This window comes from Oncorhynchus kisutch, linkage group LG19, assembly GCF_002021735.2.
Source record: "Oncorhynchus kisutch isolate 150728-3 linkage group LG19, Okis_V2, whole genome shotgun sequence".
NCBI classification, from domain to species: domain Eukaryota; kingdom Metazoa; phylum Chordata; class Actinopteri; order Salmoniformes; family Salmonidae; genus Oncorhynchus; species Oncorhynchus kisutch.
The window spans coordinates 16,368,801-16,395,880 of record NC_034192.2 but is presented as its reverse complement, the minus strand read 5'-3'; the positions used below and the strand labels follow the sequence as shown (position 1 = coordinate 16,395,880).

Genomic DNA, 27,080 nt, shown 5'->3' with positions numbered 1-27,080 from the left:
CTAAAAAAAAACACAAAGACCTGGCTAAAGGGACAATCAGACTTGTGAACATAAATCCGTAAGTGTGTATTGCCCCTTTCCGTGTTATCTGTAGCTTGTGAGGTGTGGAAACTGTTGCTTTTGTGTCATTTGCTTTGTTGATTGTGCTGTTGCTCGGTCGGCGTGCGGCGTGTTGCTTGTCCTATGTTGCTCCACATGGTCTCACTGCTCATTGTTTGTCTGTGTTGTTATTGCTATTGTTTTTAAATAACCTGCCCCAGGGACAATTGTCGGTAATTAGCCGGCTGGCTAAAATCGTCACTTTTACTGAAACATTGATTAAAAATGTGCACGGTCCCTGTAAAAAATCTACTCAATCTCAAAAAAAGGAGGAGAGCATTGGCTCTGTTCACCAAGTGCGTTGTTGGAGCCTGTGTCGATTGTGATGGGGCCTAAAAGAGAAGGCAGCGTTGCCCTCGGATCAGCTTTTCCCCATAATTTCACAATACTGACGACCGAGCGGCTCCTAGAGAGATATCAGCGCCTACGGCTGCAAATATGGGCGTGGCTTATAATGCGCACGTTGTTGCTCATCATTAAATATTTTGAGGCAAGAATTACAGACACTATATAGCCGTACAATTAGAAAAATAGAGCTCAATTGATTGAACATGAAATTGATTTCAATATGATAGAAATACAGTGTACAAAACATTAGGAACACCTGCTCTTTCCATGACAGACTGACCAGGTGAATCCAGGTGAACGCTATGATCCCTTATTTGATGTCACTTGTTAAATCCACTTCAAAATCAGAGAGGATGAAGGGGATGAGACAGGTTAAAGAAGGATTTTTAAGCCTTGAAACAATAATGACACACAATGCATGTGTGCCATTCAGAGGGTGAATGGGCAAGACAAAAGATCTAAGTGCCTTTGAACGGGGTATGGTCGTAGGTGCCAGGCACACCGGTTTGAGTGTGTCAAGAAGTTCAATACTGCTGGATTTTTCACACAACAGTTTTCCTGTGTGTATCAAGAATGGTCTACCACCCAAAGGACATGCAGCCAACTTGACACAACAGTGGGAATCATTGACATCAACATGGGCCAGCATTTCTGTGGAAAGCTTGACACATTGTAGTGTCCGTGCCCCGACAAATTGAGGCCGTTTTGAGGGCAAAAGGGGTGCAACTCAATCTTAGGAAGGTGTTCTTAATGTTTTGTGCACTCAGTGTATGTAGGCCTGTTTGTAGCCTATAGGCCTACTGTATTGATCGTTTAATGCAGTCACCCTCGGGTTTCATTTGAAGCCCCTTTATATCCTTAGTTCGTGTAACAATTGGCAACTTTGTATTCGATTCCGTTCTGAAATGATCCGCGGTCAGAGAGAGACAGATAAACATCTTGATTCTAAGTTCGGCGGAGATCTTGTGTGTACAAAGTGACGCGGAAGGGCAACAACGCATCCAACGGCGCACTTAGCCGTTCTACGAGTGGTCTGAAGCGGTTCGTAAATAACAAACGTTTTAACGTTTTGGGTAACAGCTTTGCGATTTAACCCTTTACATGAGCGGGAATTGGCCAAAATGGATCGGGCTACATTTATAGGTTTCTTAAAGAGGAAATATGAAAAGCACATGCATAAGCATGGTAGTAATTGAAAGGGAACTGTTTGGGCTAATAATTTTACTATAATCTCCACAACAGCTTACCGGACACAAGCCTGAATCCAAACATTACACTGTAAATTTTATGTGAATTTTATATTTATTGTACTTTTCGCCACATTTGTTGATAACGAAATCTGGAAATACTCTGGGTGCATTCAGTAAGATTACAAGAACATTCCTGAAAAATGTGGGGTTTGTGCAACATAAAATAAAGCCATGACAAAGATTTGAGTTCGAGGACTAATTGGCGTTTCCAAATGGCCACACACACACCTCTCCAAAGTGTGCACAGTTCCTAAGTCATTTCAATGAACCTTTATGACTGATTCTTCAACTATAAGGGGACTTTATACACTTGTAGTTGTTTTGCTTGGAACACTACCCTGCATCCCCATCATCACACAAGTGTTGTTGTTGTTGTTTACACAATCCAAAATCTGCCCATTATAAAATCGCTATCGGGGTCAGGTGGGCATCATTTGAAAGCTTGTTCTATTGCCAACATGACTAGCTAAGTTATAAAAGGCACTGCATGATCAATCCGTGCAGCATTTACGATGATATGGCCTCTGCAGAAGTCAGGGCATTCATACTTCTTGCACTTCGCGGAGCAGCGCAGAGCTGTTGTGAAGGAAGTGAGTTTGTGTTTGTACAGGACCTCCTGCCCCCACCTACCGTCAACCAATCATGTCAATGCGTAAGCTATATGGAGCCCTCCCCATTGTTACAAAATTTGAGGAGGTGCACGGCGATGCGGTACGGAGCTCAAATTGGCCTCTGCGTGCCTCCAGAGGCTACGCGATTGCGTCACACCATCCATACGGCGCCGCGGACCACATTTTCGGATCTAGCATAAATGAGCTCTTAGGCTTTGAAACGGCAATTCAGAGAAACAGATCATAATTTTGGTACGAATAGAAAGTAGTCACGCGTGCATTCAGTTTCGTGTTCCGCAGCTAATTTTCTTCACAACAGACATAGGCTCATATGGGAAGTGCACATTTGGACTCACGGATGTTTGTCTTAATTACATGACATCCAAGCGGTATTGTTATAAATCGTCAACGTCTTATCTTTCAAAATGCATCGAGTTCCCTCACTCAGACAACAATGAATTTGCACAAGTTTCCCAATTAACAGGAGGGATGGGGGCAAGTTCTTGTTGCGTGCAGTGATCAGGTTCAGAACGGCTATTAGTCAAAACTCGTACAACGCAAAGCCCGAGTTTTGATGTCGTTCTAATTTAGGGGCTTACCAGTGCCCAAATCTGCCTTTTTCACCCCCGTATATGGGTACGAGTGGAAAGGACTACCAATGCTCATACGAAAAGCTCTAATGATGATTTTGGGAAACCGGGCCCAGACAGAAAGAGGAGGTTGGATAGGGAGCATGAGGCATAGAGAGGTGTTAAATGATTGAACAGCAGGGTTGGGGTCATTTTCTGTTTCAATTCAGGGAAGTACACCGAAAGTCAATTTCTCTTCATAGCTTTTAAAGGAGGAAGAATTTGAATTGTTATTGAATTTGGTAAACTTTCTGAATTGACAAATTGAAATGGAATTGACCCCAATCCTGCTGAACAGGATACAAAGCGTGTTGGAGACGTTTCAGGAGAGTAGAGCTTCAGGAAGCCCCCCCCCCCCCGGGGAACACTCACCATTTATGCAGAAACAGGTATTAACAGGGACATTATGAAACAAACAAATAAAAAGAGAAAACCATTGTGATCTTACTTGGATCGGATTTGGAAAAGGTGTCCATGTCCAGCAGATTTCTGTGAAGAGAAAACAAAACAGGAGGGAGCGAGGTGTGAATAGTGCAAACCTCACACCACGTTGCTTCGTTAAACACAACGAGACACTGATTGGCTCATTAAGGCTGTCGTTAGTTAAGGCAGGGAACACCGTTGGGGTTAGATACAGGATACAAGCGTGACAGACAGGATTGTATCTCAAATGGCAACCGATTCCCTAATGTCAAAAACAGCTTCCATCTCAAAGCCATCAGACTGTTGAAAAGCCATCGCGAACACAGAGAGGCTGCTGCCTACATACAGACTTGAAATCGTTGGCTTTAACAAATGGATCACTAGTCACTTTAATAATGACACTTTAAGGATGTTCACATATCTTGCATTACGCATCTCATATGTATATACTGTATTTTATACCATCCATTGCATCTTGCCTATGCTGCTCTGTCATTGCTCATCCATATACAGTATGTATATGTATATATTTGTTATTCCATGTGTATGTGACCAATACAATGTGATTTAATAGTACACTATTAAAGGGCTCTGGTCGATAGGGTACCATTTGGGAAGAGAGACATGAGCGTCATGCTCTGATTGGCTAGGAGATGAGGCCTGTAGACGAGGCTTTGCTGTAGCAGCCGTTACAGAGCGGAGTGGGTCTCTTAGCAGACAGAGAAATATTAAAAAGGTAAGAGAGAGAGGCAGCACACAGCCAGTGCTGTTTAAAAGCCCCATCCATTATGATCGGTAACACCTTCTATATCATGATACTCAGGAGGGGGTTTATAATGAAGTCATCATCAGTGATCAAGAACACCTCCAGTGCACCTCCCCTTTGGATGGGGCCGCCTTCCAACCCCCTAGAGAATCAGTAGTACATTTACATTAAAACAGACAAACTACCCCTAAGCCCCTACCTACACACAACGCATGAACACCTTCAAAACCCCACTGGAATCAATGACTCATTTTCAAACAAAATAGCCTTAAACCCCACCCCGCCTTCAAATTCTAACTCCACAGCCAATGACAATTCTTACACTAGTCATTGAGCACTTATACGTTGGAGAATTTTCGTTAAATAAACAGGGCCGGGAAGATTATGACTCATTGAAATCAGGGGATTTGGGGAATACAGTTACCTCTAATATAACGGAGCAATTCTTTAGTGAATTCGCTGGAGTGATTCCGACACAGACCATTCATCCTATAAGATCAGGATTGGATGAAGGGATGGGGTGATGGATGGAGTGAGGGAACGAGAGATGAGATACAGTAAGTGACTCCTCTGCCATGGTTTGGAAACGTTAACCTCTATGGGATCGGTGTCCCTAAACCAGGAGGGTTGTTGCAAACGTGCACTAATGTGACTAGAGGATGTTGTATACAACAGCCAACAACAGACATAGACATGTCTTATATGGGCAGAAAGCTTACATTCGTGTTAACCTAAGTGCAGTGTCCAATTTACAGTAGCTATTGCTGTGAAATAATACCAGGCTATTGTTTGAGGAGAGTGTACAACAAAACACTTAAAAGAAGCACCGTGCTTCTACACCTGCATTGCTTGCTGTTTGGGGTTTTAGGCTGGGTTTCTGTACAGCACTTTGAGATATCAGCTGATGTACGAAGGGCTATATAAATAAATTTGATTTGATTTGACTTATCAAGGCAACTGGTTTGACACATTCACCTCTGTAGGTAAATAATGTACTTGATTTCAGTAATCGTGCTCTATTTGTCACCCTGAGGGTCCCAGAGATAACTACTACATTTTTCGTTCGATAAAATCCATTTTTATATTCAAATGTAAGAACTGGGTTCTACAGTTTGAACCCCTGCGATCTCTGGCCCCACACTGACCCGCCAGGCTAGCTAGATGTGTGAAGGTTAGTGTATTTTCTGTAGGGAAGATAATTATCTATCATGTAAGACATTCCTGGGAGTGTGTACACTTAAATGTTTTATTACCATAGCATTTTTGTATATTCTCTATAGTAATGTACTTAAAAATGTATGAATTGACCAATTTGGCACATTTTGGGCCAACTCCTGGCAGACTCGATACAAAATATTGTCTGGTAATGTAATTCTTTATTGGCCCAGTATGAAACTTAACACACACACTGCTGCCATCTGGTGGCCAACATCTAAATTACACTTAGACTCCTATCTGAATGCCTGAGCGACAGGCAGTTAGTTTTGGGTATGTCATTTCATTGGAAATTGAAAAAAAGGGTGCGAGAGAACTACCCTTCTCTCCTCCTGACCTGCTGGTTCATGTCCCATTGAACTATCCCTGACACTTACTGAGCTGTATAAAAGGTGATGAAAGGTCAGAAAATGCTGACATGTTCCACTTTATTCCATTAAAGCCCAGGGATCAGCAGAGGCTTTGGACTGCTATAGGACAGGAGGGAACACTGATCTTTCAGTGTCCATCTGTTCCTGTTTCCTGTTACCCGTGTTGCTCACTGACTCTCACTTTGTCAGTGAGTGTGTGTGTGTGTGTGTGTGTGCGCGCATGTCTTATAGAATCTAAAAGCTGCTGAGTCTATAGTATGGTCTGCACAGTCGTGACAGCATTTTAAAAACAGGTTTCCTTCCTCATAGCAGGAGATAAATATTTTAGCCAGACTGTGTTGGCTACTGGCCCTTTGGTCCTCGCCATGTGTAATGGGCCCCTGGGTTCCCCCTGTGTGTGTGTGTGTGTGTGTGTGTGTGTGTGTGTGTGTGTGTGTGTGTGTGTGTGTGTGTGTGTGTGTGTGTGTGTGTGTGTGTGTGTGTCAGCATTAGGGCTGTGTCGGGCATGACATTTTGTCAGTCGGTGATTGTCAAGCAAATAACTGCCAGTCTCACGGTATTTGACCGTTAATTAACAAACACATTTGGCATCTCCGGGCTTCCACTCATATCCTACAAGCCACTGATGCAGACCTTTGGAACATCTACATTTGGAAAAAGTCAAACAAATCTATTTAATATAGCCCACACCATCACAACAAATCCATTATTTATTTTAGACAGGTCTAAAGAAGCATAGGATCTGGCTATGCTGTCGGCTACACTAGTTAATTTAGCAGACAAGACTTGCTTAGAATTCCGTAGGAATTATTTTATATTAATTTATAGTATGAAAAATACAATTGAACATAGCTGAATAAAATAGAAAGGATATTTTCTCCAAACGATTTCCCGAGGGAGTGTGTACACGAGGCTATTTTGTGATGAGCAGTTAACAAAGAAACAAGTCTTCCTATATGCTTCATTTAGTTATTTATGCAACTTCAGTTGTGATTCAAACGTTGGGCTATCTGTTTAAATGTTTAATACAGTCTAAGGCTGCATGTTGCGACTAATGATGATTTAACAAGAGTTGCTTGAAAGGCATGAGCTCTGCTTTTATTTCTTGTGCAGGCTGCACACACTTCATCAGTCTCTCATTCACAATTTAACAAGGACTTAGCGATAATCTCACCAGGCTTCAAATTCCACGGCAGCATCCTCCTTGTGTGGCCGTAACACCCCCTAAAATAATACATCCCGTAAAAAGTGACTGTTGTACCCTTGGGCTAAATATACCATTTATAATTCCCTTCTCCCGGCTGCCAAGTGCCTCTCACTCACGTTGGTCTCTCATATATCACAACCCTTATTAGCCAATGCCAGTAATGTGATCGGGTCCTTCTCACAGGTATGTCAGTTCCGAAGTAGGCTACAAGTGAAGACCGACACCAAGAATGCGTGAGCGTCCTTATCGAAAGCCGAGGCGCATAGTGAAGATGTTAGAAGAACTGTCCACATTTACTTTACATCAGCCAACAAGATGAATAGGACTAACGAACAGCAAAAGCACTAGCCAATGTCAGTCTATTATCCCCCATAGTATAAAAGTTTACCTATTATATTGGTCAACTTGTCCTTCTGTGCCAGAAAGATATATTCCAAACATACTCTGAAACAGTTGTGGGATGCGATAGATCTCAAATTAATACAATATTTTAAAAGAAATGAGGCGGATGCAACAGATCAGAACATTTAGCTTAAAATGTTGATAAACTATTTGGCTATTCCTTCACATTATTAGCACAGCAATGCGCACACGGCAGTAGGCTATAAGCGCCAATGTTCCAAAATGCAATGAATTAGCAGGAAAACACTGTTCTTAAAATACATGTCATCTATGCACTTAAACAGTGAATGGAGGACGCTTTCCCATGGTTATTTTTCATGCCAGCCAGGTAGGCTATACTCCTGTTGTAAAGAGAAGCAATGTGCTTAATATTAGGAAAGATGACAAAATAAATATAGTAGGCCTAGCCTATAGAAAGCTGATGGGATCCTGCTCTTTTTAATAGAGGCCATCAAAACATTTTCACTCAATTGCATAGCCTATAGAAATGTTGCGCAACATGAGATCATGGGCTGTGGTGAAGTGTTTGATTTGACTTTCGATTACATTTGCATCGATGTCAGAGTGATTAGAGGGACAAAAGAGTGGTGAGTACCAGGCAGTTAGCAAGTTTGGTAGGCTACGAATGACCATCAGCAGCATCAGAGCTTGGAGAAGCCTAGTTACCGTGACTAAACGGTCATGTGTTATTTTGACTGAGGTCTTGACTCGTGATTGCCGGTGTAGCGGTAATACGGTCACCGTAACAGCCCTATCTCAGAATGCCTCTGGGTGGGCTGCATTTTAGGCTTTCAACCTGAGATGCTAATTTGAACAAGTCATGCTCATCTCTCTTTCCATCTCTCTCTCAGTAGGAGGCTGAAAGCTGAAAGCCACAGAGATGGTAAAAGCCCATTTAATAAGCTCTGTTCCATTAAGAGCTGGCAGGGTTAGTTTCCTGGAATTAACCCTCCCACCACTCCTCCACAGTGGTTTATCATTGGACGGATTAAAGTGGAACTGACAGTGTTCAAACTACTTTGCAGCTATGAAACAAACAATCATAATATAAGTCAAAAATATCACATTTCCAGCTTATCCTACAAAACCAACTTTATAAGAAGCTTTAAAATAGGTTCTGACGAAAATTCTATAACATGGAGCAGACGCTGCCCCCCCCACCCCCAAGCTTGATAATGAGTTGGTCATTTGAATCAGCGGTGTAGTGCTAGGGCAAAAACCAAAACGTGCAACCAGGGGTGGGCCCCAGTGGGTCGGGACAAGCATGCATCCTAGGCAAATAGCAGGCTATTATTCCCCATCGTTTCAGTGCAATGTTTTAATGACCAACTAGCTGAAAAGGTTTGAGAGGGTTTATCTAATGTTCCCTCACTAGATTTGATCTTATTTCACTCTGGCTAACAGTTGTCGATCTTGTTGTTATCAATGTGCATAACTAAGGGAGACAGAGCCTACCTTTTTCACGGTTGTTTGATCAATAGGACTGTAAAAGTACCCACATGTAAAGAGGACTACCGTGGTATTTACATAATTGCAGAAATGAATTCAGGTGCATTTTGTGGCTGTTGCTATTGCCTGTAGCCATAGTTCCATTCAAAGTGAATGATGGCAGGCCTATGTGGCAAATGGCTCTGATTGGCTATGGCGCACCGGTCCTGGACAAGACAGATCCTGGACAAGACAGATCCTGGACAAGACAGATCCTGGACAAGACAGATCCTGGACAAGACAGATCCTGGACAAGACAGATCCTGGACAAGACAGAGTTTTTATTTGCTGCAGTGTCTTAAATGTATAAAAGCACAGCCACTTTCCCACTCTATATTGCGATAGAATGTTCACAAATGCATTACTGTATGTCATTCCCAAACATTCTATGCACAGTAAGCTTGACATCAGACCTACTGCTCATTAAAAACAGGAGAAGAGACGAGAGCTGTTTCACAGAATATCCCCCCTTCTTTCTCCTCTCCCTCCTCTTCCCCTCTCTCGCTCTCTGATGAGATGTGTTCGTACAGACATTTCATTGAATGAACATGTCAAGCATGTCTCTGATCGGCTAAAGAATGACAGATCGCCACTATTTGATTATGACAACATTACCATGACAACCTGCTGAACATGTGCCAGACCACCAGGACCTTGACCTACATTAGCCATCATCCTCTACCGTGTTAAACGAGAAATAGATTTTACCTGATGGAATGGTGAAGTCACACACAGTACAGTTACAGTCCCTCCCCCGCGAATGAGAAATAAATAACCGCCATTGGTCTGTGAAACTGTGAGTTAACCGGGGATATTACTGTCCTGCTGGTCATGATCTGTGGCCATGGGTAACACTGTCACTGCACGGAGAGAAAACAGAGGACTAGAAAAGGAGAGGGGAGAGGAAATGAGGAAAGATGGAAAATGTGAGCAAACACTCTCTCCTACCTTCTTCCCTCTCTCCCTCACTCACTCTTCCCACTCTCCTGCTTCCCTCTCTCCTTCCTTATTACCTCTCCCCTCTCTCCTTCCCCCCTCTCTCTCTCCCTCCCTCCCCCTCTTCCCTCCCTCACCCCTCTTCCCTCCCTCCACTCTCCCCTCTCTCCTCCCTCTCTCCTTCCCCTGTCCTTCCTTCCTTCCTCCCTCTCTCTCTCCTTCCCTCCCCCTCTTCCCTCCCTCCACTCTCCTCTCTCCCACCTTCTTCCCCCTCTCCCTCCCTCAACTTTTCCCCCTCACCCCTCCTTCCCTTTCTCCCTCCCTCCCTCATTCACCCCTCTTCCCTCCCTCTACTTTCCTCTCCCGCCATCTTCCCCCTCTCCCTCCCACCCGCCCTCCCTCCCTCCTCTCTGCCTGATTCGCCAGTCTTCCCTCCCCCGCCTTTTTCCCCTCCCCCTCTTTCCCTTTCTCCTTCGCCCCTCTCCCTCCCTCCACTCTCCCTCCTTCCCTGCCTTCGCCCATCTTCCCTCCCTCCTTCCCCCCCTCTCTCTCCCTTCCTTATTCCCTCTCCCCCCTCTCTCTCTCCTTCCTTTCTTCTCTCCTCCTTCTCTCTGCCTTCTCTACTCCTTCCCTCTGCCTTCTCTACTCCTCCCTCCTTCCTTCCTTCCTGCCTCTCTCCCCTCCCTTTCTCCTTCGCGCCGCTCTCCCTCCTTCACCCCTCTTCCCTCTCCCGCCTTCCTTCCTTCCTTCCTCTCTCTCTCCCTTCCCTCCCTCCCTGCTTCGCCCCTCTTCCCTCCCTCCGACCCTCCTTGCTTCGACCCCCTCTTCCCTCCCTCTGACCCTCTGTGCTTCGACCCCCTCTTCCCTCCGACCCTCCTTGCTTCGACCCCCTCTTCCCTCCCTCCCTCCGACCCTCCTTGCTTCGACCCCCTCTTCCCTCCCTCCCTCCGACCCTCCTTGCTTCGACCCCCTCTTCCCTCCCTCCCTCCGACCCTCCTTGCTTCGACCCCCTCTTCCCTCCCTCCCTCCGACCCTCCTTGCTTCTACCCCCTCTTCCCTCCCTCCCTCCTTCCTTCCTTCCTTCCTTGCTTCGACCCCCTCTTCCCTCCCTCCTTCGCCCCTCTTCCCTTCGTCCCCCTCTCTCTCACCCCACTCTCCCTCATTCTCCCCTCTTTCTTTCCTTCCTTTGCCCCGCTCTCCCTGATTCGCCCCTATTCCCTCCTTCCACTCCCTCACCCCCCTTCTTCCCCCTCTCCCTCCTTCTTCCCCTTCTCCCTGATTTGCTCATCTTCCCTTCCTCATTCCCTTTTCCGCCATCTTCCCTCTCCCTGCTTTGCCCATCTTCCCTCTCCCTCCATCTTCACTCTCCTTCATCCATCTCTCCCCCTCCATCATTCTTACCTCTCCCACTCTTAGTTCACCCTTCCTTCACCCTTCCCAGTGTGGCCTGGATAACGGATCCACAGAGAATCACACCATCACACTGAACTAGATCCATCCACCACGGAAGGAAACGGAAACTGACACACAAACACACACACACACACACACACACACACACACACACACACACACACACACACAATTCTAATTCAAATTGTGATGTAGAATATCACATCTGTGCTTCCATACAGCTGCAGTATCAAAGAACAAAACACTCAAGCTGTGGGATTCCTTCTCCCTGTTGTAGTAGTGAACATGGTGCTGGGATCCTAATCTTAACAACATAACATTACCTACCTACCTGCACATTCAGAAAGATCCTGATCCAGAAACAAATAGGTGAATATATGCAGTGTACCTTCTTCATTTAGATTTGACTGTATCTAATACAAAACGGGAATGCTACAGAATAACAGACTAGACACATATCATACAGTAAATATTAATATAGGATTTATATGGGTAAGTAGTGAATATGTTTTCTATTTCCATGGTAGCTTGTACTGTTTGAAAGGACATAGAGTTGTGTGTGGCAACCGAGCAGGATTATGCTTGACAACATCTGGAGAGAACAGTTGCAACAGAGCGTGCTAATATGAGCTGAGGCTTTTCAACAGGTCACTGAGCCCAGCTCCACAGGTAGAAGCTAGCTACTGCTTTCTGTCCATCTTTCTCCCTATCCCTCCCACTTTCTTACACACACACACACACACACACACACACACACACACACACACACACACACACACACACACACACACACACACACAGAGCAAGAGAGCGCGAGAAAGAGAGCATCAGCAGCGCTGTGGCTTGTATATTCTCAGTGCCTCTCTCGGAGAGACCTGTCCTAATTTTTACTGACAAGCCGGGCTGGGAGGGCAAAGAGACAACCTCGGCAGTGTGTACGCATGCGCTCACCTTCACACACACACTATTTCAACCTGTGCTTGCCATGTTTTAAATTGCCAGGCAAATCAACATGCAAAGTGGTGGTCATGAAAGGCATGCCACAGAAGTATAGCCCTTCCACTGTGACACAGCTAGTTATTACTATACACACCACCAGAGACCGTTTAAAATGCTTCGCTCTCCCCCTCCGTCTCTCGCTATCTCTTTTCACTCTGTTTCCCTGCCCCCCTCTCTCAATCTCAGGTCTTACCACCATCTATCAAAGTATTCCATCTTAGCTAGGCACAATAACACATTTACTGAAGTGTCAGTGTTTCATTCATGGATTCTGTTGAGAACCCATTCTGAACGGTTGCTCTCTGTCTGTCTGTTTCTCTCTGACCTTTCCTCCAACTCTCTACCCCTCACTCCCTCTCTTACTCTCCCATTTCCTTTGCCAGTCCTCCAGCAGAGAGAAGAGCCCAGTAGAGGAAAGGATGTTAGGGCTGGCAGTATGGCGGCAGTATGGCAGCAGCATGGCAGCAGGCAGACAGGAGCGAGGGGATCCCTAAGCAGCGCAGAGAAGAGCAGTGTGCTGCCTCCCCAGGGTAGAGATGAGAGGGACACCCAGAGGAATACTAACTACAAGTGAGATGCAACCAGCGTGGGGATTACTACACTAGGCCCATGAGTCCCCCACTCACTGGAATGTGTTTCTCTCGCTCCATTAAATCTTATTACAACATGTTGGTAAATCATTACTGTAGCATTTCTGATGGGATGTTGTTGACATCTTTGTGATTTATGTATATTAGAGCACATGAAAACACACACATTTATTAGCACAAGGAGAGCGATGAGTAGATGTTGGATACATGGATACTTGCTTCTCCAGCAGTCTGTCAGCCTCAATATCACCATGGTGACAGTGACTGACAGAGTCAGGTTGTGAGGCCCAGCCCCCTAACTTCTTGTTTTTAATATTCCAACAGTGATAAGGCTGAGAAGAGAGAATCATCAACACCTGTGGCTGTCACTCAAATCTTCACCTGTCATTAAAAAATAAAATGTTTAAAAAAAAACTCTAGCCTGTGATTTATAGAGTTAAGATGGAACTCCTCAATTCTGGTCCAAAGGACCCACGTGACGTGCAGAGTTGTGTTCCAGCCAAGTGCTAGCACACCTTCAACTAATCAGAATACTTAGTTGTAGATAAAGTATATAAGCATGATAACATTCAATATTTAATCTTAGAAGACAGTCAATAAAACCGTCATTCCATGCAAACCATACAAAAAGCCATTGACAGCAAAAATGTGATTTGCCTGCAAAATGCTAATAAAACAAAAAGTGCTTACAGTAGAGTGAAAGGAACTGGAGTTAAGTTGAGCGGCACACTCCTCCAACGAGGAAGATCAAGGCCAAAAAAAGCAATATGCCACCCGGGTGATTGAAGTGAATTCGGTGTAGGATGACTAGGCACTTGGCGGGGTGACAAGAGGAGCTCTTTAGAGCAAGTGCTGCTGACTGCGCTTTCTAGAAGTGAATGTAATTATGGTTATTGATGTATTCAGGGATCGATTATATGAGCCTTGGTCATGGAATAGGGTGACATCTGGGATGCAGAAATGTCTGACATACGATATGCCAAAAACCTTAAAATGCTTAACACCCCGGGCGTCTTACAATCTAAGCTAGATGCCCCCCATCTCCCATAAATTATCAATGAACCTACCAGGTACAACCCTAAATCCGTAACCATGGGCACCATCTTAGATATCATCCTGACCAACCTGCCCTCTAAATACACCTCTGCTGTATTCAACCAGGATCTCAGCGATCACTGCCTCATTGCCTGCATCTGTAATGGGTCCGCGGTCAAACAACCGCCCCTCATCACTGTCAAACGCTCCCTAAAACACTTCAGCAAGCAGGTCTTTCTAAATCGACCAGGTCCAGGTATCCTGGAAGGATCTTGACCTCATATCAGTAGAGGATGCCTGGTTGCTCTTTAAAAGTGATTGCCTCGCCATCTTAAATATATTATATATAGCCTTATTGCCTTAAATATATTATATATTGCCTTAAGGTTCAATTCTCAGGCCGACTCTTTTCTCTGTGTTATATATATATATATATATAAATGATGTCGCTCTTGCAGTTGGTGATTCTCTGATCCACCTCAACGCAGACGACACCATTCTATATACTTTTGGCCCTTCTTGGAAACTGTTAACTAACCCCCAAACTAGAGGTCGACCGATTAGGGTTTTTCAATGCCGATACCGATCGGAGGACCAAAAAAAGCCATAAATGATTCAAATTGGCCGATATTTCAAATGTATTTATAATAATGACATTTACAACAGTACTGAATGAACACTTATTTTACCTTAATATAATGCATCAATAAAATCAATTTAGCCAAAAAATGTAATGAAACATGTTCGATTTGGTTTAAATAATACAAAAACAAAAAAGTGTTGGAGAAGAAAGTAAAAGTGCAATATGTGCCATGTAAAAAAGCTAACGTTTAAGTTCCTTGCTCAGAACATGAGAACATATGAAAGCTGATGGTTCCTTTTAACATGAGTCTTCAATATTCCTATTTTAGGTTGTAGTTATTATAGGAATTATAGGACTATTTCTCTCTATACCATTTATATTTCATATACCTTAAACTATTGGATGTTCTTATAGGCACTATAGTATACCAGTGTAACAGTGTAGCTTCCGTCCCTCTCCTTGCCCCTACCTGGGCTCGAGCCAGGAACACATCTACAACAGCCACCCTCGAAGCATCATTACCCATCGCTCCACAAAATCCGCTGCACTTGCAGCGCAAGAAGAACAACTAATTCAAGATCTCAGAGCGAGTGAAACGCGCGAAAGTGATGTTTGAATGAATGCTCACGAGCCTGCTGCTGCCTACCACCGCTCAGTCAGACTGCTCTATCAAATATCAAATCATAGACTTAGTTATAACATAATAACACACAGAAATACGAGCCTTAATTCATATGGTCAAATCCGGAAACTATAATTTCGAAAACAAAACGTTTATTATTTCAGTGAAATACAGAACCGTTACGTATTTTATCTAACGGGTGGCATCCATAAGTCTAAATATTGCTGTTACATTGCACAACCTTCAATATTATGTCATAATTATGTACAATTCTGGCAAATTAATTACGGTCTTTGCTAGGAATAAATGGTCTTCACACAGTTCGCAACGAGCCAGGCGGCCCAAACTGCTGCATATACCCGACTGCTTGCAGGAAGGCAAGAGAAGTGACAGAGTTTCCCTAGTTAAAAGAAATTCATGTTAGCTGGCAATATTAACTAAATATGCAGGTTTAAAAATATATACTTGTGTATTGATTTTAAAGAAAGGCATTGATGTTTATGGTTAGGTACAGATTGGTGCAACGACAGTGCTTTTTTCGCGAATGCGCTTGTTAAATCATCACCCGTTTGGCGAAGTAGGCTGTGATTCAATGAGAAATTAACAGGCACCGCATCGATTATATGCAACGCAGGACAAGCTAGATAAACTGGTAATATCATCAACCATGTGTAGTTAACTAGTGATTATGTTAAGATTGATTGTTTTTTCTAAAGTTAAGTTTAATGCTAGCTAGCAACTTACCTTGGCTTCTTGCTGCACTCGTGTAACAGGTAGTCAGCCTGCCACGCAGTCTCCTTTTGGAGTGCAATGTAAATCGGCCACCAAACATGCCGACTACAGATTGTTATGAAAAACTTAAAAATCGGCCATTCCGATAAGTCTGTCGACCTCTACTCCAAACGAGCTTTAATGCCATACAACACTCCTTCCATGGCCTCCAACTGCTTTTAAATGCTAGTAAAACTAAATGCATGCTCTTCAACCTTTTGTTAAAACGATCTCGCCCACCTGACTAGCATCACTACTCTGGAAGGTTCTGACTTAGAATATGTGGACAACTACCTAGGTGTTTGGTTAGATTGTAAACTCTCCCTCCAGACTCATATTAAGCATCTCCAATTCAAAATTAAATCTAGAAATCGGCTTCCTATTTTGTAACAAAGCCTCCTTCACTCATGCTGCCAAACATACCCTTGTAAAACTGACTATACTACCGATCCTTGAATTCGGGCGATGTCATTTACAAAATAGCCTCCAACACTCTACTCAGAAAACTGGATGTAGTCTATCACAGTCCCATCCGTTTTGTCACTAAAGCACCATATACTACCCACCACTACGACCTGTATGCTCTCATTGGCTGGCCCTCACTACATATTCGTCGCCAAACCCACTGGCTCCAGGTCATCTATAAGTCTATGCTCGGTAAAGCCCCACCTTATCTCATCTCACTGGTCACCATAGCAACACCCACCTGTAGCACGCGCTCCAGCAGCTATATTTCAGTGGTCATCGCCAAAACCAACACTTACTTTGGCCACCTTTCCTTCCAGTTCTCTGCTGCCAATGACTGGAATGAATTGCAAAAATCACTGAAGCTGGAGTCTTATATCTCCCTCACTAACTTTAAGCACCAGCTGCCAGAGCAGCTTACCGATCACTACCTGTACACAGCCAATCTGTAAATAGCACACAACTACCTCATCCCCATATTTTTATTTATAGTCTTGTTCTTTTGCACCCCAGTATCTCAACGTGCACATCATCATCTACACATCTATCACTCCAGTGTTAATGCTAAATTGGAATTATTTAGCCTCCATGGCCTATTTATTGCCTTACCTTCCTACTCTTCTACATTTGCACATACTACCCACTACCCATACTACTCCCTCAGGTGCTTCGCTATATCACATTTGACATTGTCTGTCAGCTTGAGTTCATTTGCACACCAAAAAAAAAAATCACACAATGATGGGAAGACCTGTGTGTCGTCCTTGTTAACGCAGACAGAAAATAGCTCCAACTTCTTAATCCTAGCCTCCTTGTAATCCTAGATTCAGATCACCCAGATAGGCCGGTCGTGTGAGAAACTTGTCATCATGCAAGCAGTCAGACAAGTGAAATTTATGGTCAGTAAAGAAAACTTTAGGCTCGTCTCTTAATTTAAAAAAGCCTGTCAATACTTTGCCCCTTGATAACCAGCGCACTTCTATATGTTGTAAAAGCATTACAGGGTCGCTGCCCATATCATTGCATAATGCAGAAAATACACGAGAGTTCAGGGGCCTTGCTTTAACAAAGTTAACCATTTTCACGGTAGTGTCCAAAACAACTTCCAAGCGGTCATGCATTCCCTTGGTAGCAAGAGCCTCTCGGTAGATGCTGCAGTTTACCCAAGTAGTGTCGGGAGCAACTGCTTGCACGTGAGTTACCCCTCCACTATGTCTCCCTGTCATGGCTTTTGCGCCATCAGTACAGATACCATCACATCTTGACCACCAAAGTCCACTTTGAAAATATTCTCTCATGTTGACCTGGTTTGCAGAAGAGGATGTCTTCCTTAATTGACCCCCCATAAACGTAATGGACATATACCAGCAACTGTGCCAGGCCTGCCACCTGGGTTGACTCATCCAGCTGTAATGCATAGAATCCACTGGCTTGTATGCGAAGCAGTAATTGTTTAAAACATCTCCTGCCATGTCACTGATGCGTCGTGAAACAGTGTTGTTTGATGAAGGCATTGTCTGTATAGTTTGTTTGGCCTTTTCCCCCAGCATTGTCCCAGCCATATCCATGGCAGCAGGAAGAATTAAGTCCTCCACAATAGTATGGTGCTTGCCTGTCCTCGCCACTCAGTAGCTCACCATATAAGACGCTTCATATTAATGGTATCTGTTGCTTTTATACACGTCTTACTACTCGAAAGTAGTCTTTGTTCTCGCTCAAAAAACTCCTGTGGCATATTTTTCAAATTGTCATGTTTTGTTTCTAGATGTCTGCACAAGAGTGAAGGTTTCCCACGAGAGAGTAATGGCTAACCTTTCTAGGGTATGTGGGACAGTAGCGTCCCACCTGGCCAACATCCAGTGAGATTGCAGAGCGCCAAATTCAAATACAACTATATTACATTGGTTTAAAGATTCACTTCTTGTGAATCCAACCACGGTGTCAGATTTGTAAAAAATCCTCAGGTAGTTTTTAGCCTAAATAATCAATATTTCATCCGGACAATAACGTCGTCAATATAAAAAGGTAAACAAGAAAGGCACTCTCTCGGTCGTGCGCATTAAAAAGCTCTGTGACAGGGCAGAGTCCACTCATTCAGATTGCTCTTACTCCCTCATTTTTCTGAATACAAGCCTGAAACAATTTCTAAAGTCTGTTGACATCTAGTGGAAGGCATAGGAACTGCAATTTGAGTCCTAAGTCAATGGATACTGTAATGGCATTGAATAGAAAACTACAAACAAAAAACAATCCTACTTCCTGAATGGATTTTTCTCAGGCTTTCACCTGCCAAATCAGTTCTGTTACACTCAGACATTATTTTAACAGTTATGGAAACTTTAGAGTGTTTCCTATCCAAATCTACTAATTATTATTTTATATTAATTTTTAGGCTGCACACACTTCATCAGTCTCTCATTCACAATTTAACAAGGACTTCATCTCACCAGGCGTCAAATTTCACAGCGGCATCCCCCTTGTGTGGCAGTAACACCCCCTAAAATAATACATCCATTTGTGGACAAAGTGGCTGTTGTGCCCTTGGGCTAAATATACCAATTATAAATACCCTTCTCCCGGCTGCCAATTGCCGTGCTCCGAAGCACCTCTCACTCACATATTAGCCAATGCCAGTAATGCGATCGGGTCCTTCTCACAGGTATGTCAGTTCCGAAGTAGGCTACAAGTGAAGACCGACACATCGAGAATGCGTGAGCGTCCTTATCGAAAGCCGAGGCGCATAGTGAAGATGTTAGAAGAACTGTCCACATTTACTTTTCATCAGCCAACAAGATGAATAGGACTAACGAACAGCAAAAGCACTAGCCAATGTCAGTCTATTATCCCCCATAGTATAAAAGTCAACCTATTCTATTGGTCAACTTGTCCTTCTGTGCCAGAAAGATATATTCCAAACATACTCAGGGACAAATTGTGGGATGCGATAGATTTTAAATAAATACAATATTTTAAAAGCAATGAGGCGGATGCAACAGATCAGAACATTTAGCTTAAAATGTTGATAGCCTAATCGTTTATTTCTTCACATTATAAGCGCAGAAATGCTATAAGCGTGAATGTTTCAAAATGCAATGAATTAGCAGGAAAACACTGTTCTCAAAAGTGATCCCAAATGTGATTATGCATGTAATGTTTTATTATAAAAAGGTGCATATTTATGTTAAAAATGACCTTCCCCAAACTTGAAACTCACACCACCTATGTACTACGCCAGTTAGGCTCTACACCGGTTGTAAAGCCGATTCACATGCTTCATTTTAAGAAGTTAATTGGACACTTTAGTTCTGATACAAACCCTATCAAAACATATAGGCCTATGGGCTAGGCTACATGGAGGTGTGCGACTACGATTAGACAAAGTCGAAAAAAAAGCGCTGTTTCTTGCCTTACTGCACACGCTGGGCATCGTTCACAAGCGATAGGCTGATGTCACCCCATCAGACTGTTCTTGATTCAATATGGTCTTTAAATATACTAAATAATTTGTGTGTGTGAAACTAGTTGATTGAGAATGGACCATTTTCATGCACCCGTCTCGGGGGCTGGGGGAAGATATACATGTCATCTATGCACTTAAACAGCAAATGGAGGACGCTTTTCCCATGGTTCATTTTCATGCCAGCCAGGTAGGCTATACTCCTGTTGTAAAGAGAAGCAATGTGCTTAATATTAGGAAAGATGACAAAATAAATATAGTAGGCCTAGCCTATAGAAAGCTGATGGGATCCTGCTCTTTTTAATAGAGGCCATCAAAACATTTTCACTCAATTGCATAGCCTATAGAAATGTTGCGCAACATGAGATCATGGGCTGTCATGAAGTGTTTGATTTGACTTTCGATTACATTTGCATCGATGTCAGAGTGATTAGAGGGACAAAAGAGTGGTGAGTACCAGGCAGTTAGCATGTTTGGTAGACTACTAATGACCATCTGCAGCATCAGAGCTTCGAAAAGCCTAGTTACCGTGACTAAACGGTCATGTGCTATTTTGACTGAGGTCTTGACTCGTGATTGCCGGTGTAGCGGTAATACGGTCACCGTAACAGCCCTATCTCAGCATGCCTCTGGGTGGGCTGCATTTTAGGCTTTCAACCTGAGATGCTAATTGGAACAAGTCATGTTCATCTCGGTTTCCATCGCTCTCTCAGTAGGAGGCTGAAAGCTGAAAGCCACAGAGATGGTAAAAGCCCATTTAATATGCTCTGTTCCATTAAGAGCTGGCAGGGTTAGTTTCCTGGAATTAACCCTCCCACCACTCCTCCACAGTGGTTTATCATTGGACGGCTTAAAGTGGAACTGACAGTGTTCAAACTACTTTGCAGCTATGAAACAAACAATCATAATATCAGTCAAAAATATCACATTTCCAGCTTATCCTACAAAACCAACTTTATAGGAAGTTTTAAAAATAGGTTAATTATATTAATCATGCATTGAATTGCATCAATCTGTTCTTCCAACAATGCTTTACTCTACGTTAGGGATTCCCCAACTCTGTCCTGGGTCCCCCCCTGGTTGCACGATTAGGTTTTTGCACTAGCACTACACAGCCGATTCAAATAATCAAAGCTTGATAATGAGTTGGTTATTTGAATCAGCTGTGTAGAGCAAAACCGAAACATGCAACCAAAACATGCAACCATACCATCTTTGGATCTACATTTTAAAAGTACTTTGTCCTCGTATATAATATTCACAAACCAGGGGACAGTGATCCACTTCAACAACCCCCAAGTAGATGTCCTACCTTGCAGCCAACACCTTCACCCATCACTGGCCACACCAAGACCAAGCAGCTGACAGAGATGCTCCCCAGCATCACTGACCAGCTGGGAGCAGACAGTCTGGCTAGCCCCCTGGAGACTGGCCAAGGCTCTGCCCAAGAACTGCTGAGAACAGACTCCAGATCTGATCAAAGAAGTTCCTTTGCGTCTCTGTCACCTCATCTCCTCAGGATGTTAAGGAGGACAGAAGGCTGATGCTCCTGAGATTCACCCAGTGTGAGGGCAGTCAATCACAGTCCATAGCAGACCTGACATCTGAGAACCCATGGGGTTGGAGAGAGATCTGATACCAGGCCAGACAAATGTCTTTAGAAAAAATAAAATGGGAAAAGACCAAAGCACCAACAGAACCATAAGAGCTGTCTGTCTGGCTGTCCCCAGTAGGTGAGTAAGAAATAGGGAGATAGACAGAGAGACAGACAGGGATAGATGGGTGTTGAAAGCCTTTCAGAGCTCTTTCAAACAGAGAGAGAGAGAGAAGTATGATTTGACAATATGTACATTGTTAGGTCATTCCAATAAAGCAAATTGAACTGAATTGAGAGAGAAAGACAGAGACAGAAAGGCGCTGCGTGCGATGTGTAAGTCACGTCCCCCTCCCAGACACCAAGTCCCAGCGGGGCCCGACTGTTCGCCCGAGTGAAGGAATGTCTCAGCAACAACTGTAACCTTAGCAACTGTCTAACATCCAATGGGCAATCGCACACGGGACTGATTGGCAGTTGGTAGTTTTTTGGGGGGTTGGAGTATTTATCCCACTCAGACAGCAGCTGCCAATGGGACAATATAAGTTTGACATCATCCCTCTTCTCAGTAAAAACAGGAGAAGAGACGAGAGCTGTTTCCCAGAATATTCCCCCCTTCTCTCTCTCTCTCTCCTCTCCCTCCTCTTCCCCTCTCTCGCTCTCTGATGAGATGTGTTCGTACAGACATTTAAATGAATGAACATGTCAAGCATGTCTCTGATCAGCTAACAAATGACAGATCGCCAGTTTGGTCATGACAGCGTTACCATGACAACCCGCTGAACATGTGCCAGACCACCAGGCCCCGGACCTACGCTAACCATCATCCTCTACCGTGCTACTCGAGAAATAGATTTTACCCGATGGAATGGTGAAGTCACACACAGTACAGTTACAGCCAAGTAGAGGGAGAAAAGGTAGTTCAGAATTAGAAATGAAGAACAATACAACAGCAGCCATTGGTCTGTGAAACTGTGACTTAACTAGGGATATTACTGTCCTGCTGGTCATGATCTGTAGCCATGGGTAACACTGTCACTGCATGGAGAGAAAACAGAAAGGACAAGAAAAGGAGAGGGGAGAGGAAATGAGGAAAGACGGAAAATATGAGCAAACACTCTCCTTTCCTCTCACATTTTCTCCTCTCCTTTCGTATCCTCGCCATCTCCTCCCTCTCCTGTCTCCTCTCCTTGGGGTGGTTCTCAGAACAAAGTGAGATCCCACAGAGGGCCTTTCCTCTCTTTCCCTTCCTTCGCCCTTCCCGGTGTGGCCTGGATAATGGATCCACAGAGAATCACATCCATCACACTGAACTAGATCCATCCACCATGGAAGGAAACGGGACTGCCAAACACACACACACACACACACACACACACACACACACACACACACACACACACACACACACACACACACACACACACACAGTGTGCCGATTCTAATTCAAATTGTGATGTAGAATATAACATCTGTGCTTCCATACAGCTGCAGTATCAAAGAACAAAACACTCAAGCTGTGGGATTCCTTCTCCCTGTTGTAGTAGTGAACATGGTGCTGGGATCCTAATCTTAACAACATAACATGACCTACCTACCTGCACATTCAGAAAGATCCTGATCCAGAAACAAATAGGTGAATATATACAGTGTACCTTCTTCATTTAGATTTGACTGTACGGCCTCCCGAGTGGCGCAGTTGTCTAAGTCTAGAGATTCTGGGTTCGAGTCCAGGCTCTGTCACAGCCGGTCGCGACCGAGAGACCCATGGGACGGTGCACAATTGGCCCAGCGTTGCCGGGTAAGGGGAGGTTTTGACTGGCAGGGATGTCCTTGTCCCATCGCGCACTAGCGACTCCTGTGGTGGGCCGGGCGCAAGTGCACGCTGACACTGTCGCCGGGTGTACGGTGTTTCCTCCGACACATTGGTGCGGCTGGATTCCGGGTTAAGTGGGCATTGTGTCAAGAAGCCGTGCGGCTTGATTGAGTTGTGTTTTCGGAGGACGCACTGCTCTGGTGATTGAAGTGAATTCGGTGTAGGCTGACTAGGCACTTGGCGGGGTGACAAGAGGAGCTCTTTAGAGCAAGTGCTGCTGACTGCGCTTTCTAGCAGTGAATGTAATCATGGTTATTGATGTATTCAGGGATCTATTATATGAGCCGTGGTAAAAACAGTGCACTTTATATGGCATAGCGTGACATCTGGGATGCAGAAATGTCTGACATTACATATGCCAAAAACCTTACATGTAAATCATTCTGGTCATTAAAGAGATCCAGCTGTAGCCCCCACCATGCAGCGCTCCAAAAGGTCACATGACCGTGGACGATTTTATTGCCAAGATGTGAGGAGTATTTAAAATCAGTACTAGGAGGGGGGTACACACATGCATGAGCACATTTACTCACACACAGGGCTGTGGAACATTTTAAATACATGTATAAAATACAGATATATTGATCTTTATGGTAATTTCTATCAAAATAAACTGCAAAATACTTGTATACAGTGCATTCAAAAAGTATTCCGAGTACTGATGCACCGATATTACATTTTTGGCCGATACCGATATTTTCCTTTTGTTGGCATTTACATATGTCCCCATTACCAGTAAAACATAATCAAAACCTATTTCTTTCACTTGCTCTGCTGTTTCGTTATCCATTTGTTCAGTCGTTTCATTCTCAACTAGGATTTCTACGGAACGCCGTTTGGGTCTTTGCGTGTCAAGAAAGATACGTCAATTAACACTATCTGACAATCAGGACCTGAATGTGAAAGCACAATAATTTAACGCGTTCATTCATTTTTTTGCGTAGTTATTACACAAATCACTCGCATTTCATTTGTCACAACGATGATGCTGGTAAAGTTGTCTCGCGCACCTAGAGTGCTGGTCATAAAAAAAAGCTAGCTAGCTCATGGATGCAAACAATATTCTTCCCCAAAAACATTGTAGTTTTACTATCTGTTTCATCGAGCTAACTATCTAGCTAGGTGTCACCATCTAAAATAACCCTAATTTATAAAACAGTTATTATTTGATTAATGGTGGTCGGGCCCATCTATGTGAAGCTAGCCACAATAAGGATTAGCCACAATAGTGGACTTTGCGTTTAGCAAACGCATTGACAGTGATACAAATAGTAGACTTATGCTATAATTGAATAGATCATGCTAAACGACGGTGGAATGTTGTTATATAAAATCAACAAAAGACAATTTGTTAATTTGACAAAAATCTGATGACATAACACTGGCTGTATTATACTTTAGAATTGCATTGGGGGCATACTTAGAGCCTTACCAATGGATTGTGGATCAATGACATGGGGTATCAGTCTACTCAGTGACGCCCAGAGAACATTAGTGTCGTAGCTCTTATTGCGGGACTCTGAAACAACTGTGAATTGAGCCACATGTATTGTCAACCTATGTGTATTGAACACTATTCCAGAGGAAAAACAATACTGTGTGGATGTTTTGGAGTCTGATACCTCTGAGGAGGACTTTGCGAGAATATATAATGGATATTGAGTAGACTGATACCCCATTTCATTGATCCCCAATCCTTAGGTAAAGCTGTACAGTGCAATATGAATATCAATACACACAATAGGCTGACTGGGGAGGTGATTTCACACAGTCACAGTCCCGCGATAAAAGCTACAAGGCAAATATTTGCGTAAACTCTTCAGTTGTGTTCTGTGGGTGTCACAGAGTAGACCGATTCCCCATTTCATTGATTCACATTCCAACCTTGTTTAACATTACCTTGTCTAAATATGGCATGATTCCACCAATTGTAACCTTCTGCACCACTTTCAAATAGGTACTTTTACATTGAAGGCAAATTCCACTATTGTGCCTAATCTTTATTGTGGCTAGCTTCACAACACATAGCCCGACGATGCTAGCTTGCTGCTTATAACATTAGCTTTGGGCAACAGGGTTAAGTAGCTGGCTAGGTATTTATTTTCATGAACTGAAGTTCAACTTCAATAGGTAAACAACAAAATGGTTACCTAGCTAATACCTACTCACAAGGATTCCTAAATCATTGCTTAGAATAATGAAAATGACTGCAGTTTGTACTGGTCATAGTTTTTAGGCTGGTTGTATTGGTGCTAGCTAGGTACCATGCTAAAGCTAGCTAGCTACCCCAGAAGTTGCGGTCGACAGATAATATTACCAACGCGGTATTGTAAACACCTGGCCGGTGTTTGCTGGTTTGGAGCTTTGACAGTGCTACTGATAGTAGTGGTGACACTTGGCTTGCACGTGCAAATTCAGAACACACAACATTCTATAAAATAACTGTGTTATTTACGTGTCAAATTAAAAGCTTATTTAACATGTCAATTTGTGTTATTTGACGTATCTGTTTTGACACGCAAAGACACAAACGGCGTTCCATAGTATGTCGGGAAAGCTAATAGAAGTGACGCTATTAACGTTACCGTGCAACTCCATCACCCACGACAGAGAATGGTTGATTGTCAAGGGCAATGAATTCTATTATCTTGGCATTAATGGATTTCGACAGTTGTCAGGCTGAAAATGTTCTTACCCTTTCAAAATGACTGCTGAATCCACACAGCAGACATTGTGGGCTAGGTTAGGAATGCTGTGTTGCACATGCAGCGCAAAGATTTACCTTTGCTTCATTACATCAGCAAACTTTCAAAAGATTGGGGTCACTTGTTTGAGGTCCTTGTTTTCCATGAAAATGAGTTGCAAAATGAATAGGAAATATAGTCAAGACATTGACAAGGTTATAAATAATGATATTTAATTGAAGTAAATTGTTTCCTTCAAACGTTGCTTTCGTCAAAGAATCCTCCATTTGCGGCAAGTACAGCCTTGCAGACCTTTGGCATTTTAGTTGTCAATTTGTTGAGGTAATCTGAAGAGATTTCACCCCATGCTTTCTGAAGCACCTCCCACAAGTTGGATTGGCTTGATAGGCACTTCTTATGTACCATACGGTCAAGCTGCTCCCACAACAGCTCAATAGGGTTGAGATCCAGTAGCTGTGCTGGCCACTCCATTATAGACAGAATTCCATCTGACTGCTTTGGGTCATTGTCCTGTTGTTGGAGGAAATTGGCACCAATTAAGCGCCATCCACAGGGTATGGCATGGCGTTGTAAAATGGAGTGGTAGCTTTCCTTCTTCAAGATCCCTTTTACCCTGTACACTTCACCACCACCAAAGCACCCCAGACCATAACATTGCCTCCACCCTGCTTGACAGATGGCATCAAGCTCTCCTCCAGCACTCCTCCTTTATTCTACGTCTCACTAATTTTCTCCTTTGTGATCCGAACACCTCAAACTTAGATTTGTATATCAGCTGTTTCCAGCCACAAGTCATTTACAACATTAGCAATGTCTACACTGTACTTCTGATCAAATTTGAATGTTTTTGAATTTTTTTTAATTAAAAGACAAATAATTAGCTTTTCTTTCAAACACATTTCTAAGTGACATTTCAAAGTGACCCCAAACTGAATGGTAGTGTACGTTATATAGGTATGCACGTCAGCTTTGACCGGTTTTCCACATCGGCATTAAACTAGATGTCGAGGCAGATACCGATGTTGGCATTTTTAGCTAATATCGGCTGATTACAATATGTTCACCGAAAATATTGTGCATCCCGAATTCAGACCCGTTTACATTTTCCACATTTTTTTACAGCCTTATTCTAAATTGTATTAAATAAATACAAATTCTCAATCAACACACAATGCCACATAATGACAAAGTGAACATATGTTTCTAGAATTTTTTGCAAATGTAT

At 43.4% G+C, this 27,080-nt stretch overlaps 1 protein-coding gene across 3 annotated transcripts in view; it reads right to left on the bottom strand.

The window, feature by feature from the left end:
- Positions 1-27,080, bottom strand: part of LOC109864385 (copine-8) — a 138,027-nt gene that overhangs the window by 93,644 nt on the left and 17,303 nt on the right. For all 3 annotated transcript variants that reach the window (XM_020452138.2, XM_020452134.2, XM_020452135.2), the window contains exon 2: positions 3,386-3,426. Coding sequence is in view for 2 of the 3 variants with exons in the window: in XM_020452134.2 (XP_020307723.1) it covers positions 3,386-3,426 (41 nt within the window). In the remaining variant the exon portion in view is untranslated. The remainder of the gene's footprint in view (positions 1-3,385; positions 3,427-27,080) is intronic.